This window comes from Melanaphis sacchari, unplaced genomic scaffold (assembly GCF_002803265.2).
Source record: "Melanaphis sacchari strain LSU unplaced genomic scaffold, SCAv2.0 Contig247_pilon_pilon, whole genome shotgun sequence".
Taxonomy (NCBI): domain Eukaryota; kingdom Metazoa; phylum Arthropoda; class Insecta; order Hemiptera; family Aphididae; genus Melanaphis; species Melanaphis sacchari.
Window position 1 is genome coordinate 230217 of NW_020271122.1, and position 26892 is coordinate 257108.

The following is a 26892-nucleotide window of genomic DNA, read 5'->3' on the forward strand; positions in this document are numbered from 1 at the left end:
GTTTTAGCATCGAGTTACAACGTATACAGTAACTGTAAGACAGACAGAGTGATTTTAAAATTTATGGTATACATTTTCAAGCATTGGTAAGTAGTACCAATACTATTTTAATTATCAATGTAATTAAGTTATAATATAATTACTAAAGAGGTGTGTAAGAAACAAATATGTGTGTGAAGCTATTGTAATAATTTTTTATTTTATTTTTTTCACATTTACATTTCACAAATTAAAAAAAAAAAAAGATATGTTATTAATAATTTTATATATACAATTTATAATGTATATTATATAATATATATGTGTGTGTATGTGAGTATATTTCATACGATTTGTATAAAATTGACAATTGTATGAATTATGTTTACCTAATACAAATTAAATGTCTAAAAATATTTATTATTAATTTAAATAGTTAATAAATTTGGCTATGTATTAAAAATAAAATGGTTATTAAAATTTATAAGTTTATAATTTATAGTTCTAGGTCAATTTATACTTATCCAATCAGAGGATTTTTTTTATTTTTAACTTGGGTATTAGATTTAATGGTAAATGTAAGCTATTTATTTAATTTTGTTTTAATAAAAAAATATTTGGTCTCACTGAGAAAAATGCATATTTTTGTTGATAAATCTTTTATAACTGTAAATGCATATCAAGTAAATATATTCAGTAGGTATATTATTGATTAATTTAAGTTCAGAGTTTCTGATTCTATTTTATTTCTATATAAGTAGAGATGGGCATAATAGGTAGTTGAAACAAGATATGTTTATGATGTTGGTAATTTTTAGGCGATATTTGTTTACGTTATTATTACGAACATTACTATTCCTCAGTAAACCAATCAAAATAATGTTTGATTCTACATAAGGTACTGCTGAGTGTGTGAAATACGTTCCTAAATCTAATATTTAAAATTTAATTTGTAATTATACATATTTTTAAGCTATTAGAAAAATACCTAAATTTACTTTTTATTCTAACTTTAATAGTGTAGATAAATTGTACCTGGTAAATGGTAATATGTATACTTATATAATGTATTAAATTTATTATACTAATATACGATTTATACTTATCATATCTTTCATTTAAATTATAGATTAATGCTTCAAAGCCTTCGAATTATATACCTATTCCTTAACTAGGTATATATATATATGTTTGTGTGTATGTGTGTATTTTTACAACCTTTATTATTCCACCATTGATGATATAAATATTAGAAGTCAATTACTCAATTTAAATACATAACTTTTTATTTTGAATTATTATCATGTAATAGTGATATGGATCTAGGTGCGAGATGAAATATTTGAAAACAGTAGAATGTATGACATATTATGATCCAAATTACGAAATCTTTAGTTTTCAGTTTTTGATAAACACATTTCATCGAAGAAAATTTATAATTTCAATTAATGATATGATTCCATAATTTAAAAGTGAATAAATCATAGTCGATTATTGCGTTTATTGTTAGGTATTTATATTTTAATGTTTTTTAAAAAAATAAATATTTAAAACGTGTCATGTATGGTTTTGTATGCCAGTTGTTTCGTATTTTACGAGAATTTCTCGTTTTTTAACTATCATCAAAATGTTTTGTTTTTCAAAAAATGTCTTCTTTGTATTGTTTTTTTTTTATTTTGAGATAATAATACATAATATCATTAATGATTACTACTTGTTTATGGATAGTACTTTTAATAATAGGCTTATTAATCGACGTTTAAGAAGAACATAAACACGGTTATGAAGTATAAATAATAATAATAATTTTATATGTTATTAATTTATATATTTTATTAGAACTTTTTTTTATAACTTTAAGCTTATTTTATTTTAAAATACCAGATTTTAAACTAATTGACCTCTCATAAAAAAAGATCATCCTATACCTATAGTCATTTAACTCAAAATGTTCATAATTTTTTTTTTAGTTTTAAAATTAACATAGACTAGTTATTTCATTTTTTGCGGTTTAATTAATTTTTGAAGTTCAAAACTTGCAACTCTAGACTATGGTGAACAATTTCAAAATTACTTATGCAGGAGAAAATTATAAAGTAGATAATATCTACTTTATAATTTTCTAAAATTATTTTATTATTTTATTATTTTTTTTAATGATTTTATAATTTTTTTTTCAATGTAAATTGTTTTTAGAAATAACGTGTATTTGTCGAAATTTTAGTAGGTGTTTAGCTTTGTCACAATGATAGTAAATGTAAAACTATAAAAACTATAATTAACGCAAAAATAATAAATATATATTTTATTCCAACCGTTAGAAGTCGTCACAGACTTAATAATATAATAAAATATGTACATAAATAAAACATGTCAATAGTAGGAATAAGGCCACCAGCTAAAATTAATTTATTCAACAATAAGGTTGTATAATATAACATACAAAATACTATATTATATTTCAGAACTGACGTAAGAATTATTTGATTACCAATTCTTAATGTCGTTATTTATTCTTCATTCGGCGTCGCCGACGATTGAATAATAAATGGGTCACAATGACGTATGATGCAGCATAATATCAGAGGGCGAAGAAACGCAGGAACGTAGGCACACGCCACAGAGGAGAGCCAGTCAATCAATCTTTAACGCTCTCGCATAACACTTATTGGTTAGGATGCGAGTAACAGCTACGCACGCAGCAAAATAACATTATCATGTTAATATAATACCTACGTTTTTCCGGAGCGAATCAAATGTATTTTTGACGCGTTGAGCTGCAGTGGACTTGTCTCGCTGATTTAGACATTTCAATCGTTCGCATCTAAATAAATACATGTAAGTACCTAATTTTTCCTGTAGGCAGTAACGTATATGTATGGAAATTATTTTTAGTAATAGCCAATTACATTTTTGAAGGGGTGGGAGTTATAATCACGACATATACATACATTATGACATGTTATGTTTTAATTAAAACCGAAATTTTACCACGGGCCACTGAATTCCATTATAAACGCTTATGCCCGTTAGGTTCAGTTCGATAAATTAACAATAAAAATAAAATTTTGATTTAAAGTGTACAAATGTATTATTGTATTTAATTTTCTAAACGTATATCACGAGTTTATTCATAATGCATATTATACAAAACAGAATTTTTAGAAAAAATATTTTACCGCACGCAAATTTTACGTACTTGTAGTAGTTATTATTTGAGAACAATATTTATTGTCTTCAAATTATTACTTTGTCAGTACAACTTTGTATTTGGTAGCTGTTATTATTATCTAAATTAGTACAATTGTGGAGAGATGTTTAAGACATATATATATATATAATATAGTATTATAATATGTTTTTATTAACAAAGAATACCTGAATCAGGTTCCGTACTTACTCTGCAAATATATTGTAAATTAAAATCTTTAAAAAAAAACCTATACATTTTTCAATTGCAAATAGTATAGTAACTATATCATAATATTAAAATTGAAATATTATTACTATAATATAATTTAATTTATCTATTCACTCTGAAATCCTACCACAAGTACTGACAATCAGTTTCCAACATATTATAGTTACATAATCATTTTTATATTTACATAGTAAATTATATTTAGTAATTAAAATCATCATATTTTGTATAAACCACATTTATATTAGAAAAGGTATAAAATAATAACTATTTACTATAGGAGTTAATTATTTCTCATGACTCATGAGTTATAGCAACTTTGGTGCTAGAAATAGTTTATTTTCCACAATTTTATTATGATACGTATAATTACCTAAGTGCCTATAAAGCTTAGATGAGTAATAAAATATATTCACTGCTTTAATTGCTTATATTTTTAAAACATAAAAAAATTAATTCTTTTGCAGCAGTTTATACAAGCAAAATTTTTATAGTTTAACTAAATCTGATAATGAAAAAAAGATTGAGATTAAAATTAAATTTATTATTGAAAGTCAATAACCGGACCTCCGATATTTATTTTATATCAAAATAAAATATCTATTATTACAAGTTAGGACGTAGACACATGAAGCCATTGAACACCTACATAATTAATTGATATTATAAATTACAGACATTTTAATAATGATAGTAAAATGCGTCTTGACCGATAGAATATAACATGGTTGGCGTACTGCGGTTGTTTTAATTTACATATTTTAAAAGGTGTCAGTAACTGCATGTCATAAACGTATCTATCGATAAAACTCTCGTTTCGTAAACTTTTTTATGACTTCAGAATAAAGTAGATAATAATAAAAAATAAAAAGAGTACAGTTGACAATTTGTATTTGATGATATTACTTGGATTTGTAAGGTAATTTATTCTTCACAAATTAACGTGATAAGACTTTTATTTATTTTATTTTTTTATTGTTAGCTATTATCTAATTCTCAAAAATATATCATACATAATATGATTGATTTAAAATGCACTTATTATCACATATTATTTTAGTAGTTTTATTCTTAAACAATCAAACGTTTTATTAAGTATATAATAATGGAAGCGATTTAAAATAACTTGAAAGGCTTAAAGTGTTTCCCCATTTTGAGTACCCAATGCATCTAGCGATACGATAGATAAAGCACGTATATTAAATATATCTTCATGAAAATCATGTAAAACACATGTTTTATGAATTAATACGTGCCTGATTTAACTTACGATTAAATTTTAGACCATTTGTATCAAATTATCTATTATTTTAGATTATGAATGAGAGGAAATAATATTATATGTAGCTTTATTCGTTGAAGAGTTTTTCTTTCAAAAAAAATATTTACAGAGGTATAAATATTTACTTTATGTGAAATTGTTCACGTAACTTAGTAAGTTAACATTTTTAAATTACAAAACTAGTTGTATCATAGGTTAGAAAAATAACTACATTTAGTGTTATAATTTAATATGATAATTATTCACGATGGTTCGTTATTATATTTGTTCCAAGTACGTATTTATGTTGCTAAAACAATTTTTTCGCTTAACAATGTTCTTATTAATACAACGTTATAACTGTAAATATTTGCATTATATTATTAATATTTTAAATTTTTATTCACGAACATTTGTATTTATATTTTTTGATCAATTAATATATCTTTTTAAGAAATTTAAAATATTGTATAAAGAATTCTATTTGGTTTCGGATTTTTATACATTTATAATATACTAAACACAATAGTATCAATAATCAACACATTTGACACTGAGGTACATTTAAGACTTACTCAAATAATATCCGTTTCATTTATTATAACTTTTTAAATTTATATATTACAATTATTTTATTCAATAGCTTAATGCGTGTTTTTCTTAGTATTAGGTAAATTAAAATTATATTTTGCTTGAACAAAATTACATTAGTTCAATTTATGTGAAATTGACACATAAATAAATGTCTATTGTAATATCTTCTAACTAAAATCACTAAAATTAATTATAAAAACGTTGTCTATAATTGTACAGGAATATTATCTACCAATTAATTAAGTCAACTAGTTAATTAATCTTATTTCTTTGTAATGTACATCGATATTTCGCATAATGCATCCGTATTTTTATGTGATATTTATAGAACCGATTTTATTTTTATCTGTATCATATATAATGATAATTTGAACAACTGTATAGCTTAAATTGTAAGCAGACTACATTAAGTTAGATTTTACATTAATGAAATCGCTACTATACATGTGTATGTGCGTGTATTTTCAAGTATCAATGCACGTAATCTCTTTGACACACAGATATTTAAGACTCTTTTACGTCATCACTTTAGTATGAGATGCAATTAAAAAAAAAAATAATAATAATAAAATAAAAGATTCTGACGTGAACGAACGATAAAAAGTGTAATGGTCGGAGGTGGAGGAGAGATTTTTGCGAAGGTAGCAACTTTTGTCCATAAGCACACTTGAAGCTGACTTGTGCTCTTGAAAAGTTACCAATAGTTTGCTAGCTTAGTAGTCGTCGAGCCATATTACGCATTATTAATTTAATGTGAGGCTTGATATTTTTTTTTCTCATGACCGATTTCTATAAAATTCTTATAAATAAATATAAGTGATTTTGTTTGTAAAAAAATTATATTTTTAGTTTCTTCGAAAATATTGAAGTTATCCTACCTCTGTGAAATTATTAACTTTGTGTTTAAGGTTTGATTTGAAGAACCAATTTAATTTTTAAAAAAATTCACATTTTTATATTCAATAAATTGAATAAAACTTAATATGAAATAGTATAGTGTTTCCCATTTTTTTCATTCATCCCCTTATAGATTTATAAAAAAAAATCACAATCTCAACAATAAAAAAAGAAGTGTGTTACTTTTTGTATACTGGGCAAGTTTATAAATAATGTCTTTATTATAAATAGCTGTACGTATTATTACATTATTAAACAACTATATTTAAAATTAGCCATATGACTAATTATTTATACATAAACATAATATACAGTATAATATAATATGTATATTGTATATATATTTTTAAGTTAATATTTATTTTCTCTATGATATATAATATTATGCACTTTATGTATTATGTCATTACGTTCTTATTTATAACAATAATCGGTTTAGATAATACTATTTTGGCTATCAAAATAATTTTATCTTATAAACACACAATCGTATCCAAGTAATAAATAAAAGTAGATTGTGTTAATTTCGATAATACTGATTTCGACATTCTATAGAAATAAGTATGTTGTAGATACTAGTACAGTTTTATTAATTATTGATTACTTACCTACATAATTATTTTTTTCTAAAATTATGAAAATCCATATTTTATTGAATGAATATAAAATAGTTTATATTACTTGTGCTGAATTGTACGAATAATTATAAAACATTTAATAAAATAATAGTATGCTAATATAAACATATATAATGATACCTTAAATACGATTTAACGGCCTATGATTGATTTATTAAACTAATTGATTTTGCATGCAATCTCTGGCATAATAAAATTAAATATTTTTATAATTATGAAAGTGAACTAAGTACTATACATATATTAAAAATATAATATATTATGTACATACTCGTTCATACCACAGCTATAAGTAGATAGTAGATACTGTAGATGTAAAAAACATATTTTTTTGCCAACATTATACTATTAATCTTTTTACTGCACTAATATAATACATTATGTTTATTATGCAGTATGTTTTTACGTTGATCATTGTGAAATCCTTAAAGTAAATTATTGGTACAGATTTTTTTTACTATTTAGTGTACGAATTACTTCCAAGTGTATTCATTAAAAAAATATTTCGTTAAAGATTGATTTATTTAAACAACTTATGTTCAACAATCAGATACATAATTTACACTTATTTTATTTGTATTTATTATTTTATGTATAGGTATACAAGTAGCATTTATAAGTTCACAGCAATTTTTGGAAGGAAGATTTTAAAAGTTTAAGAAGAATAATTATTCCCTGAAAGCCATTTTTTACTGTGCAGCACTATTACAATGATTCTCAAAAACTATAATGTATGTTTACAGTACTTTTTCACAACCACACATTCAAAAATTGATTCTCACACAACCTTTTTTTAAATTATTTTGAAAAATATTGTTTTAATTAATAAAAGAACATAAATTGATTAATTTAAAAAAATATCTATTGATTTTTACATATTAATATGTGTTTCACGTTTAATATTATAAATTAATTTAAAATTATTTACACAAGTTTTTTTACTTCTCTAGTAGAAGGTAAATATTTTTTTTAATACGATTCATGTATTAATAAATAATAAGCAAATTACACCTATAAGAGATATTAATGCTTCAAATTCTAATAAAATTGAACATCTACTAATGAAGCTGTATTTAACTGAATCATTATATTTTGAAGTATCAGTAACTAAAATTGAAAAATTTAATAGAAAAGTAGAAGGGCTTATATCGGGTTCCGAATAATTTATTTGGTGATGTGATGTATCTATGTAGTATGTATTATAGTTTTTTAAAATCACTGTTATTTTGTGTTACATAAGTTAAAAATAAATCTTAGGGGGATAATTCTTCTTAAATTTAAAATCTCCCTACCAAAAAGTGCTGTGAACATACAAATACATACTAGGTACTCCTCATACTATTACTATAAATTTGTATTTGAAATGACTATAATTATTATGCACTTGTATATTTTTTTTCAGTAAAACATATTATGTTGTGTTTTTTTTCTTAATTTTTTCACGGCTTATTACGACATTATTATAAATCGTTCTTATATCTATCCTATCATTCAATTGACAGCATACTATTTACTCCATTCTTCTGATTCACAGGTAACACACCATCACCAATAAATATTTGTGGGTCAAAAATAAATTATGAAGTAGGTTAGTGTTATATAATAATATGATTTTGATAGTTCTTAGATTCGTAATTTATATGGTTTTCATTCTCTATCAGTCTCAATAAATTCAAAAGGAATACAGTTTATAAATAAAGTAATTAAATGAGTTTTGTGTTTTAAAAATAACCACTTTAAAGAATAGTGATTACTCGTCTTAAAGTGATTTTAGTGTAGAATACATGTTAAAATGTTTAAAGTAAACAGTATTTTCGAAAAAATAATTATAATAATACATAACAAAAAATTATGAAAATATGGTTTTTCGTGATTTAAATTGTAAAATAAATACTAAAAATATTCAAAAAAGTAATTTTTTTCAAAATATTATCCTCTTTCAACGTTAAAATGAGTTTTTTATTTTTCAAAATACCATTAGAAGCAGTAATAGTTTATCCATATTAACACGTTTTAATTAATTTTTGGTATAGTTTAATAATTACGCAATCATCAACGATGAAAATATGACAAGATGACTACGAATAGATATTTAAATATACTTTAATGTATTCTAAAATATTTGTTTAAATAAATTTAAGAAGTTAAAAAAAAAAATGTTGAAAAAAAATTATTTTTTAATTGTTATAATTTCTAAGTTTTTTTATTCTTTTGAATAATAATAAATATTATTACTTTCATATTCTGAAGCAAAATATTATTTAGAGTATTTCAATAAAAAAAAAAAAAATTAAATTTCAGAAAAATAGCTTATTAATTATTGTTACCTATAGGTTATAAGTATTCAAATTTGGGTCGAGCGAATTTGAACAATGCTCTACTCATGTTGACTTTGAATATAATTATAACTTGTAAAGTATAAACTATTCCTATAATTTTTAAATTTTAAAATACTTTAAAAATATTATGTTTGGGAATAATTAATTAAAAATGCATTATTATTAAAATAAATATTAAATTATTATAGTAAAAATATATTCAAAAATCAAAACTATCAATATTTTTAAAATAATAGATGTTTCACATTAAATGGTTCACACAGTAGAAAATAGTAAATAGTATGTACTATTTATTACTTATATTTTGGTTTTTAAAAATATTTTTTACGTAATTTCTAGTTGAAATAAAACTATTTTTTTTTTTTTTTTTTTTTAAATATAATATAAATTTTTATATTATTTTATTTTATTTTTTTAAGTTTTTACTGTTTTGAATGACAACATACATTTTTAATTTCATATTCTGAAACAAAATATTTTTTTAGTATTTCGATATATAGAAATTAAAATTTGTAGTCATTTATAAGTTTAAAGTGTGTGTATAGGTAAGGGTAGTAGACTAAAATGTTGTGGGTATCTCTGCACCATTCCTCTCTGCTTACCTAAACTTTAAATACCTAACTTGTAAACTACTTGTATATACAGTTTTTGAAAATTTGCTAGAAACTCAAAAGTATTGATACGGAATTTGACAGTTTTTATAATTACTACAATTTCAAGTCCACAGGTTTTAATGCTATAAAATAAAAAAATAATGTAATATCACTTTTTAAAAATTTATTGACAAGTAAAAACACGAATTCTATGATTTTTCGGGTAATCTCGATAAATTGCATTATTTATGACTGTATTAGTTTAAACTTAGAATTACGTAGCACACTTCACTAACTAAATTATTCATAATGAAAAAGAGGGCTTCTCATTTAAAAAGTATAACTTTATATCGTTACAGAACAGTTTTTAAGTAGTGCAAAATATATCAAGTATTTTGAAACACGATGGTTATTAAGTATATTTAAATATTTCAAAAATTTAAATTTGAATAAATTAATTATTAAGGGATATAAGGGGGAATTTATGGTTGTTAAATCGTCCTATACATTATTGTTATTACTTATTAACTTTTTAGTCAATACTAACTTGCTGTAGAACTATGTGAATGGGTTCGTGCTTTAGTTATATAAATAGCTAATTGTTTGAAATTAATCTAAATATTTTGAAAATGTAATTGTATATACTATATAGTAAAAATTAATAATAATAATAAATATGTAAAAATTCTAAGTCCCCACAAATATTTTTGAATGACTACAAAATTATAAACAAAAATCATTATTTATCATAGTACAAATTAGGAAATTCAAAATATTATAGAATAAATATAGTTTTCATATTATTTATTTTAATATTTTTTGGTATTTTTTCATCCATAAGTATCAAATGTCAACCGTTCTATTTATGAATATGATAACTGATAATGTATTTATCTAATCTATAGCAATTATTCTATATGGAGTTTTACTGAATTTTACTCAAAGAAAAATTACCTAATTGGTCAGTTCCTGTTACATCGCAATCAGGTTTATTTTGAGTATATTCTGTTTATTTATCATGCGTACCTAACCTAAGTTTGGTATTTTATTTTTACATTTCGTTTGTTTAATTAAAATAAAGAAGTGTTAAAAATGATGAGAGTTAAACTCACGTTTTTCTATCACTTGCGTTACTATTAAATTTTTGTTAATAGTTCTTCATAGGAATTATTGCGTTAAAAAGACATTTTATATTGCCGTATTGGTTATTTTTCATAGTTTTTAGGGTATTTAAATTTGGGTCTTAGTTATCACCTAATTAAATCATAAACAGTAATATATACCGTTTTGAAGTTAGGAGCATTAACACAATTCATATATAGTATCACATAAAATGGCAGCATTTTCGAAGTAATAAATGTCTAAAACATTTAAAAGATGTTAGTAAATGTAAGTCAGAATTTGATAATTTTCAATTAATGCATTTATATTTGTCAACGTTATAGACAAAACTGCTGACATCATTTCACATTTGAATTTGTAAAATAGAATCGAAGTGTTTGGCATATGGTATATAATATAATTTGCATAAAAATTAATTATCATCAAATTAACAAAGTCTTATTGTATACAAAAACGTTAACAGCAAAACTATACATAAAAATATTATAATCGACTAATTAAATAATATGGTTGCCTTAGTGATAAATTCATTACAAATTCATAACATTTTGATTTAATATTCGTGATTAATAATGAATACTGGGTAAATGAAGTTACTTTTGTTAAAAAGATACTGCACTCGCATGCGATGTCTCAATTTTACACACCCATAACATAACAAATTGTTCGATTTAAATAATCCATTTAGCTCTGCTATGTTTTTTATTATAGTAAATTTACCTATTATTAAATTTAAAAATAAGAATAAAACCCCAAGTAAACTTCACAGTTCATAGGGTTTTTTTTATATTTTTATTTTCAAGTGATAGTTACAAGCCATTTAAAAATCTGAATATTTTGTACATTTTAAGATAAAGATTAAGATATTACCTAATTTTTATTGCATTTATTTGCATTTCATATAGCGTCTTGAAGGGTGATAAGGAGGACTGATAACTGATAAGGTGACACTTGCAATATTAAAATAAATAAATAATTTTTTTACGGTGTGATATAAAAAAGAGAATTTATGGTAAGTGTATTATTTTTCGCTGGCCCCCCCTGAGAAAAATTTCTGCGGGCGACCTTGGATATACTGGCATACTGCATACGAATGTAGCGTCCTCTTAAATTTAACTAATTTCTAACAACAAACACTGCAATATGAATTATTAGATATATAATAAAATATTAGATATTAAACATAAATCGAACACAAAGTGTAAAAAGTAAAAGAAAAATTACTATACTTAAAATAATATTTAAATGTTGTAATAATCATTTTAACCATACCTACGAAAAAAAATAAACATTACCTTAAGTCTCAAGTATAAAACGTTCCGAAAAAATTACTCTATAAAAACGACAATACAGTATAATATGATATTAAAAATCGGCCCAGCCACATGCATTATTCTCATTACTCAGTTTTTCGTAATTTTATCGAAAACTGCTGAGAGAGCTTACAATATTCAGACTAACTCGAAGTACCATCACTTTTCAATTTTTAATCGATAGACTGGATTATACGTAACATCGTAATTAAGTGTTTTTAAAAACAGAATGCAAACCACACGTTATTGAAAATCTTTGATTCAACATGGACTTGTATGGTTTTACCCCACAATTATATTATTTTTGTTTTTCATAAAAAAAATGTATTTTATTAAATTATTAATAATTTAAATTTAACAAAACTTTATTTTTGACATTAAAAAAGTTGTAGAATGTATTAATTTATTACTTTTATTTAATTTTTATGTTAAAATGTGTCATTATTTGCATCACTCGATTGTTGTTACTTGATCATAATTGAAAAATATATTTATGTATCTATAATATATTTTAACATAATACAGTAAGTCCTCGTTTAACATCGCTTCATTTAGCGTTATTTCGCTATTATGTAGAAGCTTAAGTCCTTGAGGTTCGTTTAACATTGCGATAGTTTTAGTATAACGTCGTTTGTAATACCTACATGTCTTCATCAAATTTTTGTTGTATGTATTTATATATATTTTGTATAAGTCATTACAATAAGTTGTTTAATTTCATCGGCCTTTTTCAGATACTATTATCGTTTTGATTGACATATCTACTATACGTAGGTACTATTTTTATTTATTTTAGGTAATATGAACTCCGTAATCGTTTTTCATTTTATTCGTCAGTTGTTCAACGATACTTTTGTTATCGACTAGACAATTTTCTTATACATACATAAATTATTATTACTAATTATTTTTCTGTTACATATATTTGTTAATTTATAATTAAAATGACAACAAAACGCCTAGGCTCACCTTCATGATCATTAATATTTAAAAAAAAAAAAATAGGTTAACTATAACTCTTTTTACAAAAATTGAAATTTTAAAACGTTTTGAATCCAGTAAGCGAGTGGTGGACATTATTGTCTAACACCAAATCATGTAAGATTTTCGCATGTTGAGCAAGATGTTTTAAGTAGGTAGCTTGATGTGTTACCAAGAATTGTATTGTGATAAGAAAAATATAGCTAAAAAATCAACTTTAAACTCATTTTTAAAGAATAAATTGTAAATCTGATTATAAGTTTTCGTTAATTTTTAGTATTATATGTAGATAATTCAATATAATTCAATATAAATAATTGCAATAAATAATATGTACATTGTTATTTGTAGGTAAGAATTCGTTATAACAAAATGTATGTAAAAAGTGTTTCGATAAACTTTTTTTTTTCGGTTAACGTTGTGTTTTCGAAGAATCTAACTTCGACATTAAACGAGAACTTACTATGTAAATATACAATGTGTGCTCATGGTTAAAAAGACCTAAGATCGGATTCGCAGGATGAAGCCAAAATTTGATATTTTAAGTACAGTTTTGAGACACTTTTAATATTAAAAAAACCTAAAATAACAAATATTTGAAATATAACTATCGCTTAAATTTCAATAGAAAAAAATTAATACTATATATCTAAATTGAAAAATCGGGCATGTCAGTTTTAAAAATTTTGAATGAAAAATAATAATAATATAAAATGTAGTAGATAATAAAATTACTTTTGGATCATTAAAATTTATATTATAAATATGTTTTTAAATTAATAATAAGTACCAGTTATTAAATGTAAATTTGTGGTTGCGTATACCTATGCAATACACAAATATTATTACATTCGTACGTTTTAATATAGAATTATCGAATTTGCTTATTTTTAGAACTAAAAATTGATACAATATTAGATTAATATTATTTTAAAAATATAAACATTTAAGGTTTACTAGAGCAGCCACATTTTAAAATCTTGGGTCTTTTTAACCATAAGCGCACATTGTATATTTACAAATGATAAATGTTTGATTAAGATACGTTCAATTTAATCGTTGATTTGTAATTGTTGGCTTATATAATTTATTATATCTATTTGAATATTTAATGTGGACTAAAAAATATGCATCAGACTAATCAACAAAATATATGAAATCTCTAAGAGGTACTTGCATATTTGTGAAACAAAGATTGACTCTTAACTGATATTTATTTATTAACTATTATATTTAGGTAACTAGTATTAAGTAGAAGAAAAAAATGTTTAGTTATGTATATTTATTATAAATTAAGACTTTTAACCAATTTATTAACTGAAATAACTAGATTATTATTAATTGTGAATTATAATATTGTTATAGTTTATGAGGTAACCGACATTAGGTACTAGTTGGACGTAATTCTTATTACGATCAATTTAAAATTAATTTATACTTTAAAAATCAAAATTTAATTATTAAATTGTTCCGAATCTAGAACTCAAAACTATCGCACGTAATAAATAATAAAACTGAAAAATTAATATTCTTAAATTTTAGGAATATTTTAATTTATAAATACTATGAGGTATTTTATGCTAAATTTCCAAGCTATTTTTACTTAAAGACAGACATTTTATCATATGTATCATGTATATTCGGTGAATATGAAATTATATACGATTAACATTAATTATTATTTATTATACTTATAACTAATTAGTAATAAGTTATTACTATATTATCATCCTATAAATTTTGCTATTGATTATTTTCTTATAACATAAATTACTTGTTTTATGAATTTTGTATATATTTATTTTGATTTATATTTATGACCAAAGATAGTGTGAATGTGAAAAAATTCGATAGTTCAATTTATTAAGTACCTGTTTAAAATACATACAACAATATAATTTATAATTTATGAATAATATTTAAAATATCCAATTGTTATTATTTTTACACATTACTAATACTCATATTTTCTTTCATTTTGTATATTCTAAAATATTTTAATTTTCTGCTAGGTAGGTATAAAGTAGTAACATTCAAATTCAAATATTTTTTAATAATTGGTATTTATTTCTTAGGTTTACAATTTAGTTATGAAGAATTGGAATACAAAAAAAATATCCAGTGCTATTATAACTAAGCTTATAATTTTCTGTTATGTTATCAAGTAAGTATAATTAATAATGTAATATTATTGTCTTATAATAGAGTACTCAGATTTAAAAAATGAAAGTATAGGATTAATTTTGACAATCTTATATGTATCCACATTTATCCAAGAAAAATAAATTTTAGAATAATTTATTTATCTTACTCTAGAATATAGTTAAATTATTATAAATACTAATACATAATTCAGTTACTCTCAAACTTAATTTATTCTATAAAAAAATTTCATCTTCAAAGTATCTATATTTATAAATCAGCACCACAATCCTAAATTTTAAATTACTTAATCCGTTTTTAGTTTAAATTTTGTTTTATTTTAAATAGTTCTCAATTTAGTTATTCGAAATGCTTGGAATTCAGAGATATTTTGCCAGAGGATGCAAAGCAATATGATAAAATGAGACCACCCAAAATAGATGGCACGGCAACAAAAGTTCACTTTCATGTTACGGTGATGGGCTTAGATTCAATCGATGAAAATGCAATGGTAACTATTATATTTAAATTAAAAATTATTTTTTTACATTAAAATTTTTTTTTTTTCATAAGACATACGCTGCTGATATTTTTTTTGCTCAAACATGGAAAGATCATAGGCTTCGTTTACCAGAAAATATGACTTCCGAATATAGGTTAGTGTCTATAAAAATATTTATAAAATTGAATATATTAATTTATGTTTAATAAATATTTTTTCAGATTATTAGAGGTTGATTGGTTGAAAAATATTTGGAGACCGGATTCGTTTTTTAAAAATGCCAAAGCTGTTACATTTCAAACGATGACAATTCCAAATCATTACATGTGGCTTTATAAAGATAAAACTATTCTCTACATGGTCAAGTATGATTTTATCAACATCAATAGTTATTTTTATTATACAGCTAATTCAATATTCATAAAAGTGATTTTTCGTTTTTAGATTAACGTTAACATTATCGTGTGCAATGAACTTCATGATATATCCACATGATACACAAGAATGCAAACTTCAAATGGAAAGCTGTAAGATAAAATTGTCATTTAATAGTAAAGCTACAATAAAATTGAGATATCTAATTCATTTCAGTGTCTCATACCACTGATGACATGATATTTCAATGGGACCCAGAGGTACCGTTAGTTGTCGATGAAAACATTGAATTGCCTCAATTACAGTTAGTTAAGAATCAAACTGCTGACTGCACTCAGGTTTATTCTACTGGTATATATTTTCCTTTAGTTAAACTAGTCATAGTTATTCACAGATATAATACGAGTATATTATCTAAATTAAATATAATATAGTATTACAGCCAGCGATGTATACACACAGGGGATTTTGGATATTTACCTACCTCTCATAGTTATTTTGCACTATAAAAACGTAAAATTTTTGTATAAATGTATTAATATAAATCTTTCCCGCCATTAAGTATTACTGTATACTTCACAAACTACAATGGACAATGGTCCTAAGATGTTTTTACACGTTGTAAGAAGTAAGTCAGAAAAGAAAGGCTATATATTTGGCATTAATGATTTAGGTACAATATAATTTTTTGAGTGCCCGTATAAGATATTTCTGATATAGAAAATAATATATTAGTAGGTATATTAACTCATTACATTTTAAACTATTTTTGTTTGACTAAAAAATAAGCTTTAAATATTTTTCCAATAATAGACCCATATAGTCTAAACCATACACCTATAATATATAGATTAAATCCCTAATATTTTAAATAAGTTGATGATATTTATAACATATCTTTTTTTAGCTGATTATTTATTATTTTCTAGTACGTAATTTAATGATAATTTTGTTAATTATATTGTAGCATATTATCATAAATACCAATATTGAAATTTATTTTTAACTTTGCTTGGTATATTCTATTATGTACAGTTTATAGGTACTATAAACTAATATTTTAATGTTTAAAAGTTAAATTTTTTTTTTTCCAATAATATACAATTTTATACTTATAATTAAAAATATACAAGAAACATGTTTGTAACTCCCCTTTAAGTATAAAGCTTGTTTTTTTTTAGGGGGAGGGGGATATAATATATAATAAAAAGCAATGAATTAGTTAAAACTTACAAATTATAACGAAAAATATGTCATTAAATTGATGCACTTACTTGATTTTTCAGGAAATTTTACGTGTCTTGAAGTTATTTTTGTTCTTAAACGAAGACTTGGGTATTATCTGTTTCACACTTATATTCCTACCTGCCTGATTGTCATTATGTCGGTAAGTAATTGGCAATAATCATGTAACTAATAATAGCTATTTATATAGGTACTTAAATAGTTTATAAGTACCCAATATCTTATAACACCTGTAGTAACCTTATTCATAATGAAAATTCTCTGCATTTTATTCTAAACAAAATGTTTTACAAAAACTACAGTTTATAGATTTCTGATAGAACTTGTATTGATGTTTTATTCTTAGCTATTTAATTTTTGTAAATTTGATTGCAAATTTGAAATTATTATATTAACTGTTGAATGTAGCATAATATTTATGCTATTATTATTATTATTTTTATACATTTTTTTTTTTTTTTTTTTAGTTGTCATACTATAATTAATAGCTTATATATATTTTAGATTCTGAACGGAGTGATGAATGTATTGATTTTACAATGATGTGTGTTTTTTTTTGTGTCTGTGTACAGCATAAGTAGTCGAAATAATGCTTTAATTTCAAACTTCGGGGGTGGTTTCCGATGGCAAAGTGAATATCTTTGGTGCATTATAGAGATAAAAAGTAAACATTTTCCAACAGTTTTCAAAAAAATTGAGAAAAACAAAAAAAAAATTACGGAAAAACGGGAATTTTTACGCAAAACCAGTTTTTGACCAAATCGATTTTTTTATATGGTTGTAATTCAAAAACTAATCACTGTACTTGAAATTTTCACCAAATGTTTATGTTAGTGTTATCTATATACAGTTTAATTTTCAAAAAACTTTGACTTTTTTGAGTTATTTATAGACCACTGAAATTATCGATTTTTATGAGAATTTTTTTTTGAAGTGTCGATAAAAAAATGTTGGATGGCCAAAAAATTTTGAAAATTTATTACAAGGTTCCTTATGAGTTGTTCTTATTGTAGCTAAAAAAAATTGAAAATCGTTAGTCACAATTTTTTTTTATAAACGTTTATAGTTCAAATATTTACGAAATCTATCGAAAACGCGAAACTTTGTAAGTAATTTTGAAGTTGAAAAATCATAAAATTGTTTGTATTTATAACTAAGGATTAAAAATACTACACTATGTTTTCCCTAAGTTTTCCTTCAAATAGCTATAATAAAAACTCGAAGCATCATTATAGGAAAAATTTTAAGTACGTTTGAATTTTAAATTTTTACGAAATAGCGTAACAATAACGATTTATCCTCAAACGATTTTAAATATTTGTTAATATTCAAAAAGTATAAGTCGTAGGTACTTGAAAATTTTACCAGTTATTTAAATTGGCATTTTTTTTTACATGATTTATTTTTCAAAATATTTTGACTTTTTTTGAGCTATTTATAGACAATTGAAATTTTCAATTTTTTTTTTTTTTTTGAAGTGTCGATAAAATTTTTTTGGCCCAATCAAAATACTTGAAAATTTAATAAAAAGTTCTTCATAAATTATTCTTATAGTGATCAAAAAATTTTAAGAATACATAGGCACAATTTTTTTTTATTAGCATTGAAATTCAAATATTGACAAAAATTCGTCAAAACCATGAATATTTGCAAACTATTTTATAGGTATAATTCATAAAAATTTTTGTATAAGTAGCTAAGAGTTGAAAATTTAATACAAAATTTTCCATAAATTTAGCTTACAATAATTATAAAAGAATTAAATGTTGGTGTATTCAAGCGATTAAAACATAAACCACGGAAATTTAAAAATTTAAAGTTTTCACATTGATTGTACCACAAATTATAATATATATAATAATCCTATTGTAAAATAATAAAATGTATATACCTATATACCTATAGATGATTATTGTGGTTACGAACTAGATATATTATATTGTTCTGTGATATTATGGTATTTCTTTTTGTGTTATAAGATATCTACAATCATTCTTTTGGCATACCAGGTATATCTATGATAATATATTAAGGTATTATGAATTATGATAACTAAATGCAATGTTTTTGGAAAAATTGATTAACCATGACTTTTGCAAATGCGTCCTAATTGAAAAATAAAATATTTGTTTTAAAATAGAATATATGACAATATTTAAATATAATATATCCTAGACTGACAAATCATCTCCGTTCAGAATCGTTTTTCGTATACAATGATACCTATCATTGCATTCAAATTTAATCTACCCTAGTCCGAGGTTCACCCCACCCCCTAATGTAAAACAGAGCGGTACCCACTTGCCAGCTTTTTTAAATTGTTATTTCTTATTGACGTTTATTTTAATAAATAAATACATTATTGTAACGATAAGTGATAACCTCAAACAGTTGTCCCTTACTGGGACTAGTGCGTAGTATGTTTTAAAGAGTAATATTTAAGTAATTTATACGATGTTTACGTTTGGGCTGTATTTGTGTAAGTAGTAAATGGATATTAGTGTGTAATACATTATTGGTTTTAGTGAATGCAACTTTTGCACATGTACGAACAATTCGATAAGTAGCGAGAAATGCAATATTATACAAAAACTACTAAAATCAAAAGTAAAAACACTGAAATTTGATTGTAGTTTTGAAAAAAAAAAATGGTTTGAATTCATAAGTTTTTAGATTAGGCTATTTAGGAATAACTTTTTCTATTTAAAATCTTTTATGTCCAAATTGAATACAAATGCAATGTAATTGTTTAACGATAGTTCTATAATAATATCTTAATTTTAAAGTTCTTTAAATTTTGAAATCAACTTCTTTAATAGCCTAGATATTTGTTGAAGAACTCATACGTATATTAAAAATTTTAATTGGATATTGTGAAGAATGTGTAATTTACTATCGTTCATTGGTCTAATAGTCTAAAACTTATGAAAAATACGTGTTCTGAAATCTGTGATTCCCTTAATTAGGTACCTTGTATTTTTAGCTAGTGAAAAATATTGTTATTGTTTAAAACTATATAAAACAACAGCCAAATTAAAAATTTTTAGTGGGTATCGTTTTGGATTAAACCTGAAGCAGCTCCAGCTCGTGTAACGTTGGGTGTTACGTCTCTATTAACATTGTCGACACAACACGCTAAATCTCAAGCTGCGCTGCCTCCAGTTTCATATCTAAAAGCAGTCGATACATTTATGTCCGCGTGTACAGTGTAAGTATAATATATATGACTTTTGAATAAACGAATTTAACAATAATTATTTTTGTAGTGGGAAATAATTTGTAAAATGCCCATTTGAAATTTAGTTTATTGAGTATATAGCTTTTAATTAAAACGAGTGTGCAAATTCTAGACAATATGCACTCTTAAAATGTAAAATACCAATACACTATATTATACTAGGTATATACGTATTTAATTGTAATTGCATATATTTTTATGTTTATATTTAACAGTTGATTATCTTTGTTAAATAACTAAACTAATGAAATTAAATCAATAGTTGTTAATATGAATGAACATTTAAGTATACGTAATAATTATTCATATTAATTTACTACTATATTGTTATAGTTTTATTAAATAATTTAGTATCAAGTCTAAAACTCTGGTGTTATTATTTTTCAACGTGAAAATTAATTTATATTATATTTCAATATTTTTAATTGAATTGATGCAAGAATTAGTATTTGAAAACAAATTTTTGCTTTAGTATAATATAGTATATTTGCATACATTAATGCACTGTATATACAAACGCATATAAATAAACTATTTATATTTTAAATAAAAATATATTAATTAGGTCGTTCTTTAAAAATCATAAGATATTGATAAAATTAGTACGTTTTATTTAATTTAAAATGTATTTAAATAGATCATCATCTAAAATAATAGATGTAAAAACATCATACTTGTATGTATAGACGTACATAATATGGTATATAGGTGAAAAATAACTTTAAGTATCAAAGTGTGCATCAAAGTTTAGGTATAATTTTTAATAATAAAGGAGGTATGCAGTGGTGAGTTCAAGGGGGTCTGAGGAGTCTGCTCCCTTTTGGCAGTTATATTACATTTTTAAAATCTAACATTAAATCCTAAATTGTGTTTACAAAATTAATATGGACAATTTTACACCCCTCCCCCCTCAAAAAAAATAAAATATTCTAGATTTCTCACTGGAGGTATATATATATATATATATGATACCTACAGTAATATCGGTAATATTTTTGTTAGGTATTGTTCAACTATCATGTCTATCACTTTTACTTTATATACAGGTGTTATCTCTAAACGCAATGGGAAGATCCAAGTTATTTTATCGGATGTAAATTAAATAATTTTTTGAACCATTTGTAGATACCTACTATTAAGTGGTTATAAATTATTATACATTAATTGGGAAAAAATTGAAATTATAGAAAAACAAATTTTGTATAGTTGCAATTTTTAGTTAATCTTCTTATGACTATAGCCTGTAGGGGGCAGGAAAGGGTTAGTGCCATTAACCAGGTGTGAAGTATTACGTATGAAAAAATAAAATAAACTATAACCAAAGGTAGAGTAATATTTTCAAGAAATCCTATAAAGCAATTTTTTTCCATTGTAAACATTTCCTGTGGCATCTTATTTGATTGTGTATGTTAAGATATAGCCAATCTAAAGAAAACAAATTGTCAATATTTCCTGAGAATGTATTTATTATTTCTTGTAATTATTTTGATTTATTTAGTCTTAACATATACGACATTTAAAATATTTTTTGTACAGTTGTATCAAGTAGGCAGTTGTACCAATCAATTATAACTTTTATTTTTATTTTATTTTCTATTCTGATGTTTACTAATAACGTTTTAAAAAATGTGTATTTCAATTCCTACAGTATATGTTATTTATTATAATTTTAAAGTTATTAAATACAGATATTCAATTCTTATATATTTGTATTACTTCGTATAAATTATGTACTTGATGATATATAAAAAAAATAAATTACAAATATAACATTACTGTTAGATTAGTGCATTAAACTAAAAAAAATTATAACCAATGTATGTTTTAGATTCGTATTTATGGCACTCATGGAATATTGTTTGGTGAACATAGTGCTCGGTGATTCCGATATGCCACCAAAACCATTAAATAAAAAGTCATTTAATTTCAGCTTCAGGGTAAGTATTATTTTTGATTTTAATAAAGTTAAACAAGGAAAAAATATTTTATTATTTAAAAATATTTAAATTCAAGACCACTAACCTAATCGTTTTAGAATTCATTGTATTTTAAATGAGTAGATGACTAAAATTAAAATAAGTTATCAGCTTATAAATTAATAAATAATAACTAACTTTAAAAATATAAACGTAAATACTCAAAATTAAACGACAATTACGATGAAAGGTCGCTTAGTAGTAGGTATCAAACTATCATCCTGTAACCATAGAATATTATTTAAAGAAAACTCAAATTAGTAACTGTTATAGATATATTTAATTAAGAAAATGCTCAGAATGTGTTCACATAAATATGGAAATTGATATTCCAAACAAGTTTTTCCTTAGTATTGATTATAGGTTATTTTTTATGAATAATGCTATATAATATAGGTACATTATATCTTACCACAATTATTTATATTTCCCTTTTTTAACTTTTAGCGACACTATATACAGCTTGTCCACATTTCCGCATGCTTCAAATGTATCCATATTTTATATATGTATTCATGTATTATTATTCTTGTATCCGTGATTTTCTTACGTAAAGTAAAATAAAGAAAAAGAAAATAAACTGTCTGTCTACAAAATTATACAAGTATGGATTATATCTCATTTATATTCAAATAATATAGAAACAAATTGGCATTTATGATATGAATTTAATATTAAATAATATTTTTTTCGCTGAAGCGTATGCAAATAATGACGTGGCTATCGAATTATTGTAAGCATATTTTAATATGATATAAAATCGATGAGTAGCTGATTGCTTATATAAAATGAAAAATAAAATATAATTAATGAATTAATGATTTTTAAGACTATCGAAACCTCACTCAAAGTGTAAATATAGCGATTATTTTAACAATATACAATGATTTTCACGACATTTTTGTAAACAATTTTTGAATAAAAATTTATAGCGGTTTATGGTAATTTATAAAAAAAAATTTATTTTCTTTAACCATAATCATTGCAATTTTTTACAATATTATTTTTTTTATAGTTAAAAATAACTTAAAAATAAGTTTATATGTTTATAAGCTAACTAAAATTATATACAGTACTAGGAAATAAGAATGACTGAGGATAAACTACAATCAAAAAATACTTTAACGCTCTACATTTTTGAACCACTTTACATTTGTTTGGAAACGATTTAAAATATGATATCTTATTTTACCATGTGGACACATTTTTGTATAACGTATATTATAAGATTATTTTTATAGCTTAATCAATTTAATTACAATAGAATATTCAATTATTATTTATAATTAACAGATTGTTTGTTAACATTTTAAAGTCAAATACTAAATAATTTTACCGATTGTTTATTTTCGTGCTTCTTTTTCTTATTTTTTGAAGCACTATGAAATAATTTGCTTTTTTAACTTACATCTGTAAGGTAAAATAGATAAAATAAAATATAAATACAAAAATAATAAAATATATTTGATGATCATTTTAAAAAGACGCACGCACTTATGACTTTATTGGTTAAATGGTTATTTACTAGTAACTTATAATGTTTAATGATATAATATATATATGATATATTATGATATAATATTTCGTATACATACTGTTTTTGTTATTTTATTCAATTTGATTTAGGTTTAGTTAGGTTATAGTTATATTTTAAGAGAGGAAATATATGTAGTTGTTTTTTCTCTATCGTTACCACCGAGTTTTTTAACATTTGTGTATGGTATATTATATATATGCAGTAAAACTTTTTTTAAAGTTATATTAATTAATTAGTTAAGTTATTGACCTTTAGCTTTAAAAGGACATTAAATTCTTGAATTTTTATTTAAAAAAAAATTTTTAGTCAACAGTAAGTACTCGTTATATAAGTGAAGCACTTTAGTTGCTTCCCCCAAAAAATGTATACATGAATCGTGTAATATAGTGTGTTAAAAAGTACAATTTTTCCTTTTTAGGGGTTTTCTATAGTATATTTACTAAGAAATTCTGAGTTCGGATATTATGTTATATTATAAATTACGATAAATATGAATGATTTTTTTTTCTCAAATAATTTATATCCATATTAAAACGAAAAACTACCAAAATTTTCCAATTAAATAACAAAATTAGAATTTTCAAAAAGCTTATATCATACAATTACACATTTTTGATCAGATTCAACGTATATTTTCTTTTTTGTTACATAATAATAATTATATATTTAACAAAAATATATCGCTTATTATTTATTTGATGATTAGTTAAAACTTTTGATTCAAATACACAAATTGCGTCTTAGAACTTTTAGAACGCAATTTTAGTTCACTTTTTTTGTGAAATGCAACTCAAGTGTTCCCTCTGTGTGTAGATACTTATTAAGTGGTTTTAGAACGAGGTTAGTGCTTAGTGGCAAATGACAATAGAATAATACAGATTTAAAAGTAAACAGTACTTAAAAAAAATGAGATGATGTAATGTTCCTTCAGCTCTTCTTTCAAAGGTACCAATACAATAAATAGGTAATGATAATATCTATTATAATATTATAATTAGTTTTTATACAGCTAGTTGTAAAGAGATAATAAAAATCGATCATTTTTTTTTTTTTAATTTTAAATAATTTCATGAAAACATCTTTTGGTTTGCAGAGCAACTTTAAGTTAAACGACGGCCACCCGATCCCGCCGCCTCCGCGTCCGCCGCCACAGGCCACCGCGGCCGCCTTGGCCGCCACAACGGCCCTCGCACAGAGAAACCGCACCCGGGCCATAAACATTGATCGATTTTCAAGGGTGTTCTTTCCGTTGCTGTTCGCGGTACTCAACATGACGTACTGGGTCATTTTTGCACGATTTTTATAATATCATTGCGCGCAATGTGGGGTATGTCACCCCTTCGCCCTACATACCTATTACACTAACAATACCCATCGTTAAATTTATAATATGACTTATATCTACTTTCCTTAATATAACCACGACAGTATTTAGATACCAATATACGTACATACTAGAGATATGCGCCTATAAAGCAGTTTAGGTATACTTATACTAAACCAAAACGATTATTACTGTACAGGGTTATTCAAAAATAATAATTATCCGATGCTTTTTACCTGACTTTCTTGGTTACTCGATCTTGAGCAGTGTGACCAATTTTTTAGGAGATGTGTTAAAGATACTGTATACGCACCAATATTATCATCAACCATAGAGAAGATAAAAAATTAGCCAAGTCAGTTGCACCCTATATGCATGGAATGAATTTGAGTTCCGATCATAGATGTTGTTCGTGTGACAAAAAGAAGCCAAACCAAATAGGATATTTATAGGTATATTGTTGAATACATTTGAAGTATTGTTATTTTATTAAATTTATTTACTCTGAATCCAAAAACTGAAAATATATAATAATTTTAAATCGGATAAATTATTTTGAATAACTTTGTATAATAATTTAATGTATTTTACATGTATACTGCAGCTATAAAACCTGAAATACCTGTAAACAAATCTTCGTTAAGAACTATTGATGTGTGCCGTGATATTTTAAATTGAAACTATAATGTTTGAAATCGAAATAATTTTAATTTGACAGCTATTCGAACATTATTCTCAGTGAATTTCGTAGATGTACCAATTATATTATCATATCGAACTGCAAACTGTATCTTAATATGACGTTGTACGCGTTGTTTTTAAATGATAAAGCAATTCATTACCTATATTTGTAAAATTTAATATAATTTTAAAAAAAAATTAAATTATTTGTTATTTTATTTTAATTTACCTATTTGTTTGTCCATATAAAATAAAGAAATAATTTTTTAAGTTTTTTTTAAGTTTTGTTTTATTGTTTTGAATTCACGCGAACAACCACATTTAATATACTATAACTAATATGTATCTTAAAGGTAAAATTAGTGATAATCCAGTGCCTGCAAATATCGAATTTTAAGTGAAATACTGTAATAGTTTTAAAACTGATCAATATGTAGATAAAATGTCTATTATTTGTTTATACGCGTGATACGTTGTTCTTACTATATAAATTTAGTTTTGATGTGCTTCAATGACCCTTATAAAGTTAGTAGTACAGCCATAATAGAATACAAAAACATATGAAGTGTATACAATACATTTATTGGTAACTTGTAAGAGAACAGCTTTTATAACTTATGCATTGCTATAATTATACTCTAATAATACAGCTTTATATTAACAAAATGTCATTCGATAAGTTACCAACAAACTTGTTGAATACATTTCGTGTATGAGCTGTTATGATGTGCTGC

The 26892-nt window shown here is 23.7% G+C and overlaps 1 protein-coding gene across 1 annotated transcript; it reads left to right on the top strand.

Moving 5' to 3' along the window:
• LOC112594918 (glycine receptor subunit alpha-2) lies at positions 1–25996 on the top strand. Its single transcript, XM_025339940.1, has 12 exons — positions 1–86; positions 2445–2817; positions 15214–15302; positions 15629–15791; positions 15854–15936; positions 16004–16147; positions 16227–16309; positions 16374–16508; positions 17444–17544; positions 20450–20610; positions 22469–22577; positions 25247–25996. The coding sequence occupies exons 3-12, from the start codon at positions 15229–15231 to the stop codon at positions 25457–25459; spliced, it is 1266 nt and encodes a 421-aa protein (XP_025195725.1). The 5' UTR covers positions 1–86; positions 2445–2817; positions 15214–15228; the 3' UTR covers positions 25460–25996.
• Positions 25997–26892: the final 896 nt, after the last annotated feature.